The sequence below is a fragment of the Dipodomys ordii genome, unplaced genomic scaffold, assembly GCF_000151885.1.
Source record: "Dipodomys ordii isolate 6190 unplaced genomic scaffold, Dord_2.0 Scaffold66, whole genome shotgun sequence".
Classification (NCBI taxonomy): Eukaryota; Metazoa; Chordata; class Mammalia; order Rodentia; family Heteromyidae; genus Dipodomys; species Dipodomys ordii.
In genome coordinates this window covers 5,737,085-5,754,906 of record NW_012267282.1, presented here as the reverse complement: position 1 = coordinate 5,754,906, position 17,822 = coordinate 5,737,085, and the positions used below count along the sequence as shown (strand labels likewise).

Here is a 17,822-nt window from a genome sequence, read left to right as displayed (position 1 = left end):
AGAGAGAGAGCGTGTCAAGGCCAGGAGGGTCTAAAAACAGTCCCAAATGGTGGAGAACCTGTCATTTACCACCCGGGAAGCGGGGTGCTGTGAACCACCTCTTTGTAAACATCTCCCCCTCCAGATCCCTTCTGCCTCACCCCGAGGGACCAGAGAGGGGCAGCGCTCAGAGCCCGCGTCCCAGCGTCGGGAGCGGAGGTCTTTGGCAACAGTGTCGAAGGTGAGGGGGGCCTCAAAAGCAGGCTGGGGAGGGGGGGTTCAGCCAGGGACAAGGGGGGGCACAGAAAAGAGACCAGAGTGCGGTGGCGGCTGGGCTGGCTGGGTGGGTGGAGGTGGGGCGGGCCGGGGACAGCGGGGGGCGGGACAGGCTAGTCGCTGGACACGTGGTTCTCGTTCTGTAGCTGGTGCCAGCGCTCGATCTTCTTGTCCTTGTTTTTCAGACACTCGTACCAGTGTTTCAAGCGCTCGCCCTTGGCTGAGATCCCCAGCTGGCAGCCTCCTGGGGGAGGCGGGGAGAGAGGAGCAGGTGGTGAGCTCGGAGGGACACAAGGACACTTGTTCTAGTCGGCGGGAAAATGGCCACCCAGCAGCAGAGCTGGGGGGTCCCTGGTCCTCCGGGGGCTGTGGTGACTGCTGCTCGCGGTGCCCACCATGCCCGGCCCCTGCCCTCCCCTCCCCTCCTGCGTCACAGCCTCAGAAGACTTTCTAGAAACCCTCGCCCTGCACCCGCCCGTCCTGAGGTCTCCTGGTGGACTTCCAAGTGCTGTCCCTGTCTGTCACCCCTGCTGGGCCCAGCTGGGTGCGGGGACGGGGGGGGGGATGGGGAGCGGACCCCACCCTTTGCGGCCACTCACCAATGTAGTCGTTGGACTTGCCGATGTCGTAGTCCCAGACCGAGATGTCCAGTGACTTCTTGGCCAGGTCGCTGTGTTTGATGTCATAGAAAAACTCCTGGGTGCAGTGCCGGGGAGGGGGGGTAAAGAGCAGGAGGTCAGTGGCTGGGGTTGGGCACCGGTGGGCATGGGATTCCTTCCCTGCCGAGCCCAGACCCCCACTCCACAGCCACCCAAATCACACCGTTACAGATTCAGGTCACTGCCGGGTCTCTCGGGCCTGCCTGCCCCCCCCCCCCCCCCCCGCAGCTCCTCAAGGACCCTGGAACTCTGCCTCTCCCTCTTGATAGCAGCTTCAGAAACGGGGTACATTGAATACTTCATCTGATTTTTAAATAAAAAAAAACATTGTTCTTATATACGTGATGTACAAAGGAGCAATCTGATCTTTAAGAAAGTAATTGTTGCCGGGCACCGGTGGCTCACGCCTGTAATCCTAGCTACTCAGGAGGCTGAGATCTGAGGATCGTGGTTCAAAACCAGCCCAAGCAGGAAAGACTGTGAGACTCCTATCTCCAATAAACCACTAGGAAACTGGAAGTGGCTTGTGGCCCAGGTGGTAGAGCGCTCGCCTTGAGCTGAAGAGCTGAGGGACAGCGCCCAGGCCCAGAGTTCAAGCCCCACGACTGACAAAAAAGAAAGCATTCCACTGGGGCTGGGAAGATGGCTCAGTGGTAGAGCTCTTGCCCTGCAGGCCTGAGGCCCTGGGTTCGATTCCTCAGCACCACATAAGCAAAAAGAAAAAAGCCAGAAGTGGCACTGTGGCTCAAGTGGTAGAGCGCTAGCCTTGAGCTGAAGAGCTGAGGGACAGCGCCCAGGCCCAGAGTTCAGGCCCCATGACCCACAAGAAAAAAAAAAAGAAGAAGAAGAAGAAAGTAATTGTTGGGCTTAATTATAAAACTCGTGTTCATTGTTAAAACTAATAAAAATAAAGAGGCCAAAAGGGTATCCACCCATAATGCGGCTCCTCGAGGCCAGGATGTACCTGTGTGTGGCCACGCTTTTTGCCAGTCCTGGGGCTTGAACTCAGGGCTTGGGTGCTGTCCTTGAGCGTCTTTTGCTTAAGACTAGCGCTCTACCGCTTCAGCCCCAGCACCACTTCTGACTTTTTCTGTGTATGTGGTACTGGGGAATCAAACCTAGTGCTTCATGCATGCTAGGCGAGCACTCTACCACTGAGCCACATCCCCAGCCCAGCGGTGGATAGTTTATAAAACAAAATACCACTGAATGCACCACATGGTGGCTTCGCTCTTCCCTTTATAACACTGGTAAAAATCAGCCAAGCGTGTAGGCTTCTGCTCCATCACTGGCTGCATGCGGGGCTGGACCCTCACAGCTCAGGGTTCAGGTTGTTTTCAGTTTCCCACTGCCATTAATGCTACCCCGAAACAGCGCCCCAGCAGCTCAATCATACATCCACCTGTCCACAGTGATTTATTTTAGATCATTTCCAAGCTTGGGGCTTCTGAGCTGGAAGTAGTTTAAGATGGAGTGGGTGGTGGGTTGTTTGTGCACCACAAGAAAGTGGAGCACTGGCTGGGTACAGTGAGGCATGCCTGTAATCTCATCTCTTCGGGAGGTGGAGGTAGGAGGATGGAAGTCAGAGGGTAGCACCAGCAAAAGCACGCAAAAGGGCTTAAATATATACATGCATGCACATGTGTGTGCATGTATGAACATGTGCATGTAACACACAGACAGGGGCAACGTTGTCCTTTTCTTCAGGAGAAAAGTGGGCGTTGGAGGCTGGGGAGGAGGAGGCTTTTGTTTGCTTTTTTGAGACAGGCTCTCTCTGTGTAGCCCAAGCTGGCCGGGAACTCAGGCCTGCCGATCTCAGCCGCCCGAGTGCCAAGATCGCAGTCATGCTCACCACGCTCAGCTAGAGGGGGTTTTGATGGATACCTTCGGGTACCTTATGAACCTGGAATTATGTAACTCTTATCTATTCCCCCAATAAGTGGAGCTGTGTAGGCTGTGCAGGTTTTGGGGTGTTTGGGCAAACCTTCTGGGCATGCGCACCCATGCCCCATGCTCCCCATGCTGAGCACCAACGTGGTAAAGTTTCTTATTTATGACTCATTGAGTTTCAGGAGAGAGTAGAGCCAATGGCGGTGACCATCACCCAACATCTCGCCCCTGGCAATCTTCCCGGAGCCCGACAGAGCGCGGAGCAGCCTCACCTCATTAAATTCGGGGTTCAGGGTTTTCTTCTTGATCTGAGTCTTGTGCTTGGCTTTCTTCCCCATGTCCGGTTTCAGCCACCTGGAAGGGGACAGGAGGGCGGCTGGGGACGGGGGGTGAAGCAGGAGGAGAGAGCCGGCACCCCACACACCGAGCCGCAGGGCTGTGGAGCGCAAGCCCACCGCAAGGAAATGGCCACAGCATGGACCTGGTGCCAGAGCGGCCACTTCACTTCATACACAGAAACGAGGGCCCAGAGGGACGGAGGCTCAGAGCCGGAGGGCCGTGTCCCAGGCACACAGCTCGGAACCACGCCCAGCAGCCGTCTGTGCTCTCAGTGGCCCCTTCCTCTGCTCCTTATTCTCCTTTCTGGCCCAGGGCCTTTGCACATACAGACTCCTTTATCTAGAAGGCTCTTCCCCAGTGTGGGCACGATACCTGGTGCATGTCAGGTGCTGAGTCACGTGTTTTCGGGGTGAAAACACACACCCTGAGACTTTTGGAATGTCCACATAACACTCCTATTTGCCAATAGGGTGTCTCTGTTAGGAAGTATTTTACAGTAAAGTAAACAAAATTGACTTAAGCTACTCCGGGTTGGGGTGTTTGGATTCTGACTTGGGCTGCCACTGGCTGAACAGTTTTGAATGTGAACGTAACTTACTGTGCCTCAGTTTCCTGATCTGTAAGAGGGCAAGCTTTTTTATTTACAGAACTGATTTTGAAGGTGTGTGTGTGTGTGTGTGTGTGTGTTACTGGGCTTGAGCCAAGGACCTCGTACATGCAAGGCACGCTCTCTACCACTGAGACACATCCCCAGTTCTTGCCTTTTTTTGTTTTTTTTAAAGAAGAGCTGAAGGAGCCAAATACCTGCTGGGACAGGGCCTAACAGGGGCGTGGCCTCTGCTGGGCTGGGTGGATGGAGGCGTGGCCTCTGCTGGGCTGGGTGGGTAGGGGGCGTGGCCTCGGCTGGGCTGGGTGGGTAGGGGGCGTGGCCTCTGCTGGGATGGATGGAGGCGTGGCCTCTGCTGGGCTGGGTGGGTAGGGGGTGTGGCCTCTGCTGGGATGGATGGAGGCGTGACCTCTGCTGGGCTGGGTGGGTAGGGGGCGTGGCCTATGCTGGGCTGGGTGGGTAGGGGCGTGGCCTCTTCTGGGCTGGGTGGATGGAGGCGTGGCCTCTGCTGAAATGGATAGGGGCGTGGCCTCTGCTGGGCTGGGTGGATAGAGGTGTGGCCTCTGCTGGGCTGGGTGGGTAGGGGGCGTGGCCTCTTCTGGGCTGGGTGGGTAGGGGGCGCAGCCTCTGCTGGGATGGATGGATGGAGGCGTGGCCTCTGCTAGGCTGGGTGGGTAGGGGGCGTGGCCTCTTCTGGGCTGGGTGGATAGAGGCGTGGCCTCTGCTGGGCTGGGTGGGTAGGGGGCGTGACCTCTACTGGGATGGGTGGGTGGGGGCGTGGCCTCTTCTGGACTGGGTGGGTAGGGGTTGTGGCCTCTGCTGAAATGGATAGGGGCGTGGCCTATGCTGGGCTGGGTGGGTAGGGGGCGTGGCCTCTGCTGGGATGGATGGATGGAGGCGTGGCCTCTGCTGGGCTGGGTGGGTAGGGGGCGTGGCCTCTACTGGGATGGGTGGGTGGGGGCGTGGCCTCTTTACTGAGATGGATGGATGGAGTATGGCCTCTTTTCTCTCCAGGACTGAGATTTGCTGTTAATGCAGCTCTAAGGCCAGGGTCTGAGTGGTTACAGGATGAGCCCGGACAAAGCCAGATTGCTCCCTGGTGCTGGGTTTCTGAGATGCTGGAGGGGGCACACGGCCGACTCCCCGGGGTATACGTAGTATATCATGCCAACCGCTCCCGTCCAGAGCTCTGCATGTGTCATGTGACACACGGGCCTGATGCCCAAGATGTCACCCCACTTCACTGTGCTGCCCTGGGCAGGCTCCTTCCCTCCCTGGCCTCTGTGTGCGAGGACTTGGGGGTCAGCCCCCTGGTCCTCCAGTTCATGGAGCCTGGGCCCCAGCTGCGGACTCACAGCTTGACGAACGGGTCTGAGTAGCCGTTGGCGTCCATGGCGGCCAGGTGCACACAGCGCACGATGCCCACGATGAGGCCGCCCTGCTGCGTGCTGTACATCAGAGATACCAGGATCTTCCCGCGCTCCTCCACATCCCCCAGGCGCTCCACCTGCTGCGGGGAGGGGAACAGGGTGTGTGGACCCGGGGCAGGGGATGCGACCAGCACAGGATCAGCACCATGGACAGCAGCCACTGGCCGGCCTCTGCGTTGACCAGAGGGTGAGAGAAAGCTCCAGCCAGCCCCAGGTCCGGCGGCCCAGCCCCTCTGTTTTGAGACAGGCGTGGATGGAGCTTTGACTCCTGCCTGGGCCCGAGCTCCCCTGGCTCTGATCTGTGGCTTTCCCTGGCAGATGGCCCCGAGGTGCAGAGCAAGCTGGCAGCACCCAGCTGGAAGAGCCCGAGCCTGCCCGGGGCCATGGAGGGAGGAGGGGCCGCTGCTGTGGTATGGCAGGTGGGCAGCTGTGGGGGAGGGGGTCTAGGACGAGGGGAGGGAGGCCAGAGCCCTCCGGAGCAGCTCGGGCCTCCTCCCCTCGGTGCTTACCTCCTCCTCATAGAGGGCCATGCCGCGGGCTGAGCCGGTGGTCCCTGCTCGCTTCATCTTGAGGAAGGAGACAGAAAGATAGTCAAGGTTGGCATGGAATGAACTGGAACCAGCCATGCCCTGTGGGACAGAAGCCCCTACCCATCTGACCCCCTTCATGTCCTGGCTGGCAAGATGGACAGACCCAGGCGCCACTGACGCGGGCAGACCCCAGACCATTGTCCTGCCCACCTACGGCCCCAGGGTGGCCCTTGATGGCTGCGTGCTGCGATTCTCCTTCCTGTGTCTCTCCCTGCACTGAGCGACAGGCAAGACCCCGCCCTTCACCCCAAGGCTGCCCTGGGGGATGCTGGGCCCCGAGACCACGGCTTCGGCCCCTGGGGGGGCCACCCCAGCTATGCGCGCACCCCACGTTCCTCCCTGAGATAAGGCATCTCAGGGAGCCCTCTGCAAAGCGACGTTGGAAAAGCTCTGCTGGTGACATGTTCCTGAAAACTGGAATTTGTCTTTGTCCTTTCTCAGGGGTCGATGCCACGTCCTGGCCGGCAAGCCGCGGGGGGGGGGCGTCCCCACAATTGCTGCCACTCACGCTCTGTTCTGGTGATTCTCACACAGCCACCCCTTACACACGTGCACACACTCATGCACACATGCACACACACACTCCTAGGGGTTCAGTCCTTGGCCCAGGCCTGGAGTGAGAAGAACGTGCCAATAGAACTTTAGCCCAGATGTGTTCAGAAAAGTGATGGGCCGAGGGGAGCAGCCCTGGTGCTTAGGAGCCACGCCCCGTCCCCTGGGACATGGCCACTGCCGTGTTCAGTCGCCCCTCAGAGCTGCCCCGGTGCCGACCTGGGGGAGGGCAGCAGCTCCCGCCCCGTGGGACTTCGAGGGGGACACTCACAGGGATCACCCGCTCCAGGCAGATGTTGAAATTCTTCCTCTGGTTGGGTTTCAGTTTCTTGAGTGAGAATCGGGTCTCCCCGATGAACTCATTGTGACCAAACTTGTCCTCATCACACACCGAGATCCTGAGGTAGGCGGGAAGGAAAGCAGCGAACACTGAGCTCCTACTGTGTGTGGAGAGCTCCCACTGTGTGCTGGAGTCCCACTGTGAGCCACAGCTCCTGTGTGCCAGGAGTTCCCACTGTGTGCCAGAGCACCCACTGTGTGCCAGGAGTTCCCACTGTGTGCCAGAGCACTCACTGTGTGCCAGGAGCTCCCACTGTGTGCCAGGAGCTCCCACTGTGTGCCAGAGCACCCACTGTGTGCCAGGAGCTCCCACTGTGTGCTAGAGCACCCACTGTGTGCCAGGAGTCCCCACTGTGTGCCAGGAGCTCCCACTGTGTGCCAGAGCCCAGGAGTCCCCACTGTGTGCCAGGAGCTCCCACTGTGTGCCAGGAGCTCCTGTGTGCCAGGAGTTCCCACTGTGTGCCAGAGCACCCACTGTGTGCCAGGAGCTCCCACTGTGTGCCAGAGCACCCACTGTGTGCCAGGAGCACTCACTGTGTGCCAGGAGCTCCCACTGTGTGCCAGGAGTTCCTGTGTGCCAGGAGTTCCCACTGTGTGCCAGGAGTTCCCACTGTGTGCCAGAGCACCCGTGTGCCAGAGCACCCACTGTGTGCCAGAGCACCCACTGTGTGCCAGGAGCTCCCACTGTGTGCTGTTGCCAGAGCACCCACTGTGTGCCAGAGCACCCACTGTGTGCCAGGAGCTCCCACTGTGTGCCAGAGCACCCACTGTGTGCCAGGAGCACTCACTGTGTGCCAGGAGTTCCTACTGTGTGCCAGAGCACCCACTGTGTGCCAGAGCACTCACTGTGTGCCAGGAGTTCCCACTGTGTGCCAGGAGCTCCCACTGTGTGCCAGGAGTTCCCACTGTGTGCCAGAGCGCCCACTGTGTGCCAGGAGTTCCCACTGTGTGCCAGGAGCTCCCACTGTGTGCCAGAGCACCCTCTGTGTGCCAGGAGCTCCCACTGTGTGCTGGGATCTTGCACAGTACTGGAGGAATGTGGTGTGTGCACTGCCATCCTGTCAGGCTGCAGCCCTGCTGCTGCTCTTTTTCTTAATGGCTTCCCAGTAACCACTCCCTAGGTCCCTGGCTGCCGGGGTCACAGCCTGCCCGTGACCTTCACATTAATGGAACTAAGCAGTCTGTATCTTTAATGTTTTCTAACCTTATTTTGAAACAGGGTCTCAGATTCAAAACGCCCCTGCCCTGCCTTCTGAGTGCTGGGATTACAGCCGTGCCTCTTTTATGTGTGGCTTCTTTTACTGCACATTCTTTCTGCACTAAGGGATGCAACCAACCATGAATGGAAACTATTTGAAATAAACATCGCACTGTGCCAAACGCGTATGGCCTTTCCTCATCAAAATCCCCTCAACACACGCCAGTTATACTGCAGCAGGGGAAAAGTATACGGAGACACGCGCAGACTCCATGCAAACAGTGCGCAGATTTACAGAAGGACTTGGTACCCCAGGGATCCTGAAGGCAATCCCCACGGACACAAAAGCTTGGGTGAGTGTGTGTGTGTGTGTGTGTGTGTGTGTGTGTACGTGCCAGGGCTGGGGCTTGAACTCAGGACCTGGGCGCTGTCCCTGAGCTGGTTCACTCAAGGCTAGTGCTCTACCACTTGAGCCATAGCGCCATGTCCAGCTATTTGCTGATTAGTTGGAGAGAAGAGTCTCACAGACTTTCCTGACTTTGAATCTTGATTCTCCGATCTCGGCCTCCTCATTGGCTAGGATGACAGGCGTGAGCCATGGGTGCCTGGCTTTAGAAATACTTTGGTTTTGTAAAGGTGAAAAGGAAAATGGAGCTATGCAGAGGCTGTTTTAAAGCGTGGCCCTGGGAGGCTGGGTGCGGGGGTGGGGGGGCCTGGGCCCCTCCCCCTGCCTGTCCCCCTCTCCCCTCCCCCCTCGCCCTCTCCCCTCCCCCCTCGCCCCCCCCTCACCCAGCAACCCAGCAGGCACCTGAGCGTCTTCCGCTGCATGTCCTCATCGGTGATGCCGTGGTACACCAGGGTCTCGTTCCAGACTGGGTTCCGCGTGTTCCGTAGGGTCTTTGTCCGGAGCTTGTTGGACTACAGTCCGGAGAGATGGACAGACAGACAGAGGCCTGCTTCAGCATGGCAGGCTCTGAATCCCATGCTAGAGGGCATGTGGGTGGGGGCGCTGCCCAGTGGGGGTGTCCAGGGCCTTGGGGCTCCCCAATGCACGCACCCAGGGATGGCATCCTGCAGGGGGTAACGACCCTCAGCACCCCATCCCCAAGCCGTCCTGTGGGGACAGAAAGCAGATTCCCCGCCCCCTACCCCGTGACATGCTCCCCGAGTCTGTGAAGTCTCCTGTGTTGCCCTGGAGGAAGGCAAAATCCTTTCATTTTGTTCCAAAACAGAAGGCTGACAGGCCATCACAGACAGGTGGCCTGGTGGCAGGCCTAACTCACACTAGCGTGTAAATGACTCCCACTGGGCCGAACTGGATGCAGGGGTGTGGAGGGGTGGATCTTGCGGCAGTGGATGGTATGGGGTGGGCGGGGTGATTAAGGAGAGGTGAGGGCTCATCTTTCCTTTCCCTGATCCAAGTGAAGAGACAACGAGGCTGGGTGTGTGAGTGCATGTGTGTGCGCATGTATACATGTGTGCATGCCGTGTGCAGTCTCTGTCTTCCCAGGCAGGTATATTCTCAAGAAAACTGCTGCCCTCCATGTTGTCAGCACAACGAAGCCAGCACACACCCGGCCCCGCTGCCCTGTGGCTGCTCAGGCCAGAGAGCAGGCCCCGGAGGTGAGCGGGGAGCCGCTGGAGGCCAGAGCACAGGGTGGGGGCAGCGGCTTCCCTCCTGCCTGGACCCGCCCTGGCCCAGCCCAGGACCCCGGCCCGGGCCCAGGACCCCGGCCCATGTCCAGGACCCTGGCCCGGGCCCAGTGTGGTCCTCTGCTTGGCCCCCTGGGTGGGGTTCTGCTGCTCAGGGCTATTTCGGGCTCCGAGCTGCGAGCCCTGGGTGCCCGCCAGGCCGCTGTGGCAGCCCGGGCCATATGGTACCTTGCTGGCCCCTGGCAGGAGGTGCAGCTTGACGTAGGGATCAGCCAGGCCATTGGAATCCATGGGCTTCAGTCCCTGGGAGAGAAGGTGATGTGTGAGGGGCTGGGTGGACCGCGGGCTTGGCTGTCACGGGTGGTGGCAGAGCCCCTGGCTTCTGTCCCTTTGTCTCTTCCAGAGACAGAGACAGAGAGACAGAGAGAGAGAGAAGGGCACGGTGCTGTGGAAAGAGCCGGGAGTCGGGTGGACAGGGTTGCTAGAATGTCACTCCCAGGCTGTGTGGCCTCAGGCCGCTGTCCTAACCTCGCTGGTCTCTGTCCCCTCCTGGCACTGGGGACACAGCACAGTGAGATTCGAGCGCCATTTCCCCTGGCTCTTCCCACACAACCACCAAGGCTCTGATGGGAGAAGACGCCCAGGAGGGGGGGTGGGCAAGAGGAGGGGTCGGGAAGATCCCGGGGCGTGGCGCCCGCCCCGGCACCCCACGCCGCGGGCTGCCAGGGGCTGTGTGCGGGGTGAACTTGACCTTGTTCCCACAGCCTGCAGACTCCGGGGCTCAGGCACTGTCCCCCCGCCCCCGCCCGGCCCCTGCTGCCCGTGGTGTGGGAGCCCCTGGAACCCCACTTCTGCTGCTGTACCCTGATGTCTACATCTGCAGAAGCGCAGGGCAGACATGGGAGTGGACCGTGCTGTGGCCATGTCCGCTGCCAGGCCAGCCTGGCGTCCCTCCCCAGGCCCTCCACGGTCCCCTGGCTCCCAGGAGGGGGCCACACCCCTGCAGGACCCCCAGGAAGTTTGCTGTGGCCGAGGCCCAGGCCAGCAGCACCCACCTTGGCCTTGATAATGGTGCACTGCAGGGAGCTGTTGTCCTGCTCGTAGAGAAGGCTGAACTCCAGGGCGCCCAGCGTGGCTGGGCAGCACAGGAAGAGGACGACGTTCGGTTAGCCATTCAACAAACACTCCCTGGCACTTACTGAGAGTCCAGCCAGGCATGAACTTCACCGGGGATATCCCACCCTGATGGTGACCTTCCCTGAACATGATGCCCTTCCTCAGGTGCGATGACCTCTCCCCAGGTGTGATGACCCTTCCTCAGGTGTGATGACCTTCTCCCAGGTGTGATGACCTTTCCCCAGGTGTGATGACCCTTCCTCAGGTGTGATGACCTTCTCCCAGGTGTGATGACCCTTCCCCAGGTGTGATGACTCTCCCTGGGTAATGGCTTCCCCTGGGTGTGATGTCCTTCCTAGGGTGTGATGACCCTGTTTGGGTGTGATGACCTTCCCTGGGTGTGGTAATCATCCCTGGGTTTGATGACGCTCCCCTTGTGTGATGACCCTCCCCTGGTGTGATGACCCCCTGGTGTGATGTCTTTCCTTGGGTGTGATGACCCTCCCTCAGTGTGATGTATGTCCTTCCCTGGGTGTGATGACACTCTTTGGGTGTGATGACCCTCTCCCAGTGTGATGACCCTCCCAGGTGCAATAACCTTCCCTTGGTGTGATGACTCTCCTCAGGTGTGATGACCCTCCTCGGGTGTGGATGATCCCCCGTCCTGTGTGATGTCTTTCTCTGGGTTTGATGACCCTCCCCAGGTGTGATGACCTCCCCAGGTGTGATGACCCTCCCCGGGTATGATGACCCTCTCCCGGTGTGATGACCCTCCCCAGGTGTGATGACCCTCCCCGGGTGTGATGACCCTCCCCCGGTGTGATGACCCTCCCCAGGTGTGATGACCCTCCCCAGGTGTGATGACCCTCCCCCGGTGTGATGACCCTCCCCGGGTGTGATGACCCTCCCCGGGTGTGATGACCCTCCCCCGGTGTGATGACCCTCCCTCAGTGTGATAACCCTCTTTGGGTGTGATGACCCTCCCCAGGTGTGATGACCCTCCCCCGGTGTGATGACCCTCCCTCAGTGTGATAACCCTCTTTGGGTGTGATGACCCTCCCCTGGTGTGATGACCCTCCCCGGGTGTGATGACTTCCCCAGGTGTGATGACCCTCCCCCGGTGTGATGACCCTCCCCCGGTGTGATGACCCTCCCCGGGTGTGATGACCCTCCCCCGGTGTGATGACCCTCCCTCAGTGTGATGACCCTCCCCTGGTGTGATGACCCTCCCCGCGGTGTGATGACCCTCCCCCGGTGTGATGACCCTCCCCCGGTGTGATGACCCTCCCCGGGTGTGATGACCCTCCCCCGGTGTGATGACCCTCCCTCAGTGTGATGACCCTCCCCTGGTGTGATGACCCTCCCCGGGTGTGATGACCCTCCCCAGGTGTGATGACCCTCCCCCGGTGTGATGACCCTCCCTCAGTGTGATGACCCTCCCTCGGTGTGATGACCCTCCCCAGGTGTGATGACCCTCCCCCGGTGTGATGACCCTCCCCCAGCGGGGCTCCCTGAAGTGCCACCCACTGGCTTCATCAGAGTCGTAGCTGTTGGCCTCGTCCTCGTCCTCCTCGGGGGGTGGCGGCTGGCGGGCGGGGGTGGGGGCTGGCTGGGCGGAGGCCGCAGGGACTTGGGGATAGCGGCCCGGCGGGTGGGCACGGTCCTCCCTGGCTCCAGCCATGGCGAAGCCCTCGGCTGCCCCCGTCCTGTCCTCCCGCGGTGGCCCGGTGGCCCCTGGGTGGCCGGGGTCACTGGGCGTCCCCTCTGCAGGGAGAACGGGAGAGGATGGGAACGCGATGATGGAATCTCCATTTCTGGGGCAGCTCTGAGCACAGCTCCAGTCCCCCCGGAACCAGGGGACCCCGGGACATGGCTGCAGATACGGCAAAGCTGGCCGCACAGGACACGGTGTGTGGGGGGGGACAGTGCCACACAGGATGCGCTGGAATGTGGGCTGAGGGACCCAGAGCAAGTGACCGAACGTCTCTGAGCCTTAGTTTCTCAATGGCACCGGGGGAATGTCCCGCTCGGGAGGGCTGGCTGCCGTTGCTCTGATGGCTGCCAATGGCGGTGGTGTTGGGGCCCTGAATGATGGTCACTGGCTCTGAGCCTGGGCCCAGTGAGTTCCCCAGGGTATTCACACGTGGGTTTGCTTGGTTCCCTGACACCCTGTGAGCTAGGCCCTTATACTAGATGAGGAACCGGGGGCTCAGAGAAGCTCAGCCACCTGCCCAGGGCCACACAGCAAGGCAGTGAAGAAGCAGGGCCAGAGCTCAGCCTCGTGGTACGGCTTTGTGCGCCTGCCGCCCCAGCTCGTGTCGCTGTGGGCGGTCCAGCGTGTGCCATGGGGGCTGCTCAGCCCTCCCCAGGCAGGAGTGGGGTGTGGCCAAGTTGGGGAGGCCCAACCACTCAGGAGGAGGTGCACTTGCCTGGCCTCTGCTCTGGAAGGCGTCCTGCCGGTGCTGGTGGGGCTCTGCCGCCCCTGGGGGGCCCTGAGGGGAGAGGGGGTGTGGTGGGGGTGCGCACCTCCTGCTCTCCTCTCCCCTGTCCCGCAGGGCGAGGTCCCAGCAGGAGTCCCCCTAGGAGGCTGGGGGTCAGGGAGGCCGGCATTGAGGACTGGGGGGGTGAGGCCCAGGGGCAGAGCTCTTGCCTAGAATGCACGAAGCCTGGGGTCCTATCACAGCACCCCAGCACTGTGCGAGCTCCTCAGGCCTCGGCGTCCTCGAGGCGGTGCTGGTGAGCTGGGGTGGGAGGGGGACCTGGTAGGGGATGAGGTGTCCCCCCTCCCCCCCCGGCCCGCTCCAGGCCCAGGGCATCAGGAGGGCGCAGGACCCAGCGCTGGCCGCGGCTTCTCCCCAGCCCCCTCTCTGTTTGAGGGCTGGAGGGCCGGGGCCCTGAGGGGAGCGAGGGGCCCGTGGCAGGCACCTGGCTGTGCGGGCTGAGGGGGCGCTGGGCTCGGCCCTGAGGCTGGGGTCTGTCTGGAGGCCTGAACGGAGTTGGCTCGCCTCAACCCTGCGGGGAGAGAGGGGACAGAACCGTGGTGAGCACAGGGTCTCACAAACACACACACAGACGCACAGACACAGACACAGACACACAGACGCACAGACACACACACACACACACACACACAGAGACACGCACACACAGACAGACAGACACACACACACAGACACAGACAGACACACACACAGACACGCACACAGACACGCACACACACACACACACACATGGCTGCGCGTACACACAGACACAGACACAGACACACACAGACACAGACACAGACACACAGACACACACACAGACACACACAGACACAGACGCACAGACACAGACACACAGACACAGACACACAGACAGACAGACAGACAGACACACACACACACACACACACACACGGCTGCGCACACGCAGCAGGTGGGAGCCGGATCTCCACAGGAGATGGTTTCCGCCCCGGCTGCTCCTAACTCTCCTCTGGTCCGTCCCCCCTTCCTTTGCTCTGCTCAGAAGCTGGGTGTGTGGCCCTGCCTGCAATCCCAGCCCCGGGGAGGTGGAGGCACCGGACCACCCGGTGTATGTATGGAATGGCCAAATGACTGCGTAGCAATGGCACTGGGAAGGTTTCCTCTCAGAGCAGCTGACCGGGGGACACGCATTGTCCCGGGCGGGCCCTGAGTGAAGGAAGCCAGGTGCAGATGGAGGCGTCTGACTCCTCTAAGTCAGCATGGAGAAGAGTCAGGTTCCCAGAGACAGGGAGAGGGCAGGGGCTCCTGCGCTCCTGTGCTTCCCCCCAGAGGTGGGAAAAGGGGGGGGCACTGTTCAGTGGGCACAGAACTGCAGTCTGGATCATGAATGCGTCCTCTGCAAACCCGTGCATGTGCTAAAACAAGAACTGTCACACAGAATATGGTGTACATAGCCGAGCCGGTGGCTCACGCCTGTCATCCCAGCCACTCAGGAGGCTGAGATCTGAGGACTGTGGCTTGAAGACAGCCAGGGCAGGAAAGTCTGTGAGATTCTTATCCCCCATGAGCCCCCAAAAAGTTGGAGGTAGAGCTGTGTTTCAAGTGGTAGAGCGCCAGCCTTGAGTGGAAAAGCTCTGGGACCAGTGCCCAGGCCCTGAGTTCAAGCCCCAGGATGGGCACCAAACAAAAAGATGTCTATAGTTTATAGAAATCATAAAACCGCACACCGCATGCTGGGCTGTAGTGAGGGAAAGCGAGCATGTGTATGAAGCACTGGAGACTGGACGGCAGGAAGCAAGCACACAGGAATCATTCTGTGAAACCGCAGACGGATGGGTAGTCTTTCTCTGCCCCCTCCGCCCCAACCACAGGCCCGTGACTGCGTCTGACAGCAGTGGGTATGTGCCCAGTGCATTTGGCTAGCAGAAGGGGAAACTGAGGTGCTAAGCCACGGACCATGATTTAGAAAGCCAAGACCCGAGGGTAACATGGAACCTGAATGTTCAGGTCTGCAGACCTCTGTGCCCCTTGCTACACAGACAATGACACCAGGCCCAAGTTTCTCAGGGCTGTGGGACACAGATCTGCCTAAACTAACAGGTTCCTCAAAGGCCGGGGTTGTGGTTCACCCCTGGGAGGCAGCGGCAGAGGATGATGGTCTGAGGCTGGTCTGGGCAAAGTTAGTAAGACCCCGTGTGGCAAAAAACAAAAAAGCAAAAGGTCAGGGGGAGCGGGGAGTTCACGTCTCTCCAGCGCTTAGTAAACATGAGGCCCTGAGTTCAAGTTCAGCACAGAAAAAAAAATCCAGGGACCAGAGACTCCACCAGGAGTATAGCAGCAGTCAGCAACGCCTTGGCCTTGCTGGCCGCCCCGTCTTCACCGACAGCAGCGGCCAAGGGAAGGAAGAGCTGGGGTGGTGTTGGGGGGGAGCATCCTCACTTTACATAAAGCCGGGAGGCTTTTCTCTCAGGAGGCAAAAACCAACCACGTTTATCTCACATGAGCGGTGAGGGCAAGAGGGACACAGCTAAGGTGACGCAGGTCTGGAGCTATAAGCGGTCGTGAATCTCATCCTCTGTCTATCGTAGACGATGACCAGAGTCGAGCTCGGAGCACTGTACAGAGCAGGTGCTCAGTGAGCGAGGACGCTCCCATCCCCTGCCCCCTGCACCTGCCGCGTCTCACCTGCCGGGCTGCGGCTGGCATCCCCAGCGCCTCCGCCATGGCCCACGTCCCGGCTCTCTGGATCCCTGGGTGGTGTGTTCATCTGGGCCTCAGAGGCCCTGCGCACGGGAGGCCCGTAGCTCCCTCGCCCAGGAGCAGAGGCCAGGCCGGGGCCTGGCAGGGAAAAGCAGGGGTTGAGCAAGAGAGGGCAATGGAGGTCTGGGCAAAAGGAATCCGGGACCAAATTTACCTGTCTTATGACCGAGGCTCCTTCTCTCCTCAGTGTCATCTGGAAACAGAGAGGGAGAGGGACAGAAAGGGAGAGGGAGAGAGAGAAAACATGGGAAGCACTGGTCTTGTGGAGTCTGGAGAATTACTTGTTAAGAAGCCCACAGAAGGGTTCATCCCCCCATCCTGAGACCATTCAGAGGAACCAGTGTAGTGGCATACATCTAGAATTCCAGCTATCCGGGAGGTGGAGCATGGAGGGATCACTGAAGCCACCTCAGGGGGAACGGAAAGGGAGATTCCATCTCACCAACACATCTGGGCACGGCCGCTCTCGCCTGTCTTCTTGGCTCTTCAGGACGCATAAACAAGAGAGCACTGTGGTCTAAAGCCACAGCCCAGGCAAACATGTGAGACCCTATCTGGAAGGTAATCCAAGCAACACAGGCTGGAGGTTGTGGGTCAAGTGCTCAGCAAGCGCAAGACCCTGAGTTCAATCCCTGATAGGGCCAAAAAGAAATAGACACGAAAAACGAAGGCTTCCTCCCCATTTCTCCCCTGCTCTGTCTCCTACTTACAAGTCTCACAGCATTTGCTTCTTTTTTTGCTGTTGTTGTTGCCAGTCCTGGGGCATGAACTCAGGGCCTGGGCACTGTCCCTGAGCTCCTTTGTTCAAGGCTAGCACTGTACCACGTAAGCCACAGCTCCACTTTCAGCTTTTTCTGTGATTAGAGATAAGAGTCTCTGCCTGGTCTGGCTTCGAATTATGATCCTCAGATCTCAGCTACCTCAGTAGCTAGGATGACAGGCGGGAGCCACCGGTGTCCAGCTGTGTGGTATTTCCTTTACAGGCACAGCAGAGGAGCACACGTGTGAGCTTTGAACAGTGTGCAACACGATCTTTGCAGCCGAGAGACCAGCAGCTCAGGATGCTGAACAGGTGCCTTGTTCAGGGCTGTGTCTGCTGAGGGCCTGGCGATTCTTAGCAAGGAGCAGAAACTGCTTGTGCTTTGCCAGGAAGAAAGCATTTGCTGAAAGCCTCAGTGTGTGTGTGTGTGTGTGTGTGTGTGTGTGTGTGTGCATGTGCATGCTGGGCCAGGCTTTGTGAGAAATCACCTTAAAGGAGACACCCAGGAAGTCCCCACTAGAGCCTTTTTTGTGGAAGCTCCGCCGGAGTCACCAGGCAGGCCACCCATGTGCAGTTTTCACTTCAGTGATTACCAGGACGTTATCTGGCCAGTCCCAGTGGTCTAATCCTATTAAGACATGTTGTTACTGTGATTGCTATTTAAAAAAAATTTTTGCCTTTCACTTCTACTCATTATCTTAATAATGAATAATTCTTGGTCAGGGCACAGTGGCTCCTGACTATAATCCTGGCCACTCGGGAGGCGAAGATTAGGAGGATCATAGTTTAAGGCCAGTCTGGGCAAAACAAAGTTCCTGAGATCCCTCCTCCCATCTCGACTAATAAAAATTGAGCATGCTGGTGCATGACTGTCATCCAAGCCACGCTGGGAGTGTAAATAGAAGAATCATAGTCCAGGCTATAGACCTAAAAGCCTGTTGTTGTTCGGTTGTTTTTCTTTTTAACCTAAACGAAAAAGAACTGGAGACATGGCTCAAATGAGACAGTCCCAGTACTGTCAAAAAATATTTCAAGCCGGGTGCCAGTGGCTCACGCCTGTCATCCTAGCTACTCAGGAGGCTGAGATCTGAGGATCTCGGTTCAAAGCCAGCCCAGGCAGGAAAGTCCATGAGACTCTTATCTCCAATAAACCACCAGAAAACTGGAAGTGGCACTGTGGCTCAAGTGGTAGAACGCTTGCCTTGAGCT

At 59.2% G+C, this 17,822-nt stretch overlaps 1 protein-coding gene across 2 annotated transcripts in view; it reads right to left on the bottom strand.

Moving 5' to 3' along the window:
• Positions 1–368: 368 nt before the first annotated feature.
• Positions 369–17,822, bottom strand: part of Rph3a (rabphilin 3A) — a 38,927-nt gene continuing 21,473 nt past the window's right edge. For both annotated transcript variants that reach the window (XM_013023111.1, XM_013023110.1), the window contains 14 exons: positions 16,008–16,046; positions 15,779–15,931; positions 13,554–13,640; positions 13,058–13,120; positions 12,156–12,392; positions 10,568–10,647; positions 9,741–9,815; positions 8,668–8,777; positions 6,594–6,720; positions 5,690–5,746; positions 5,106–5,260; positions 3,077–3,158; positions 855–951; positions 369–499 (listed from right to left, as the gene is read on the bottom strand). In XM_013023111.1, the coding sequence (XP_012878565.1) occupies positions 369–499; positions 855–951; positions 3,077–3,158; positions 5,106–5,260; positions 5,690–5,746; positions 6,594–6,720; positions 8,668–8,777; positions 9,741–9,815; positions 10,568–10,647; positions 12,156–12,392; positions 13,058–13,120; positions 13,554–13,640; positions 15,779–15,931; positions 16,008–16,046 (1,493 nt within the window). The remainder of the gene's footprint in view (positions 500–854; positions 952–3,076; positions 3,159–5,105; positions 5,261–5,689; positions 5,747–6,593; positions 6,721–8,667; positions 8,778–9,740; positions 9,816–10,567; positions 10,648–12,155; positions 12,393–13,057; positions 13,121–13,553; positions 13,641–15,778; positions 15,932–16,007; positions 16,047–17,822) is intronic.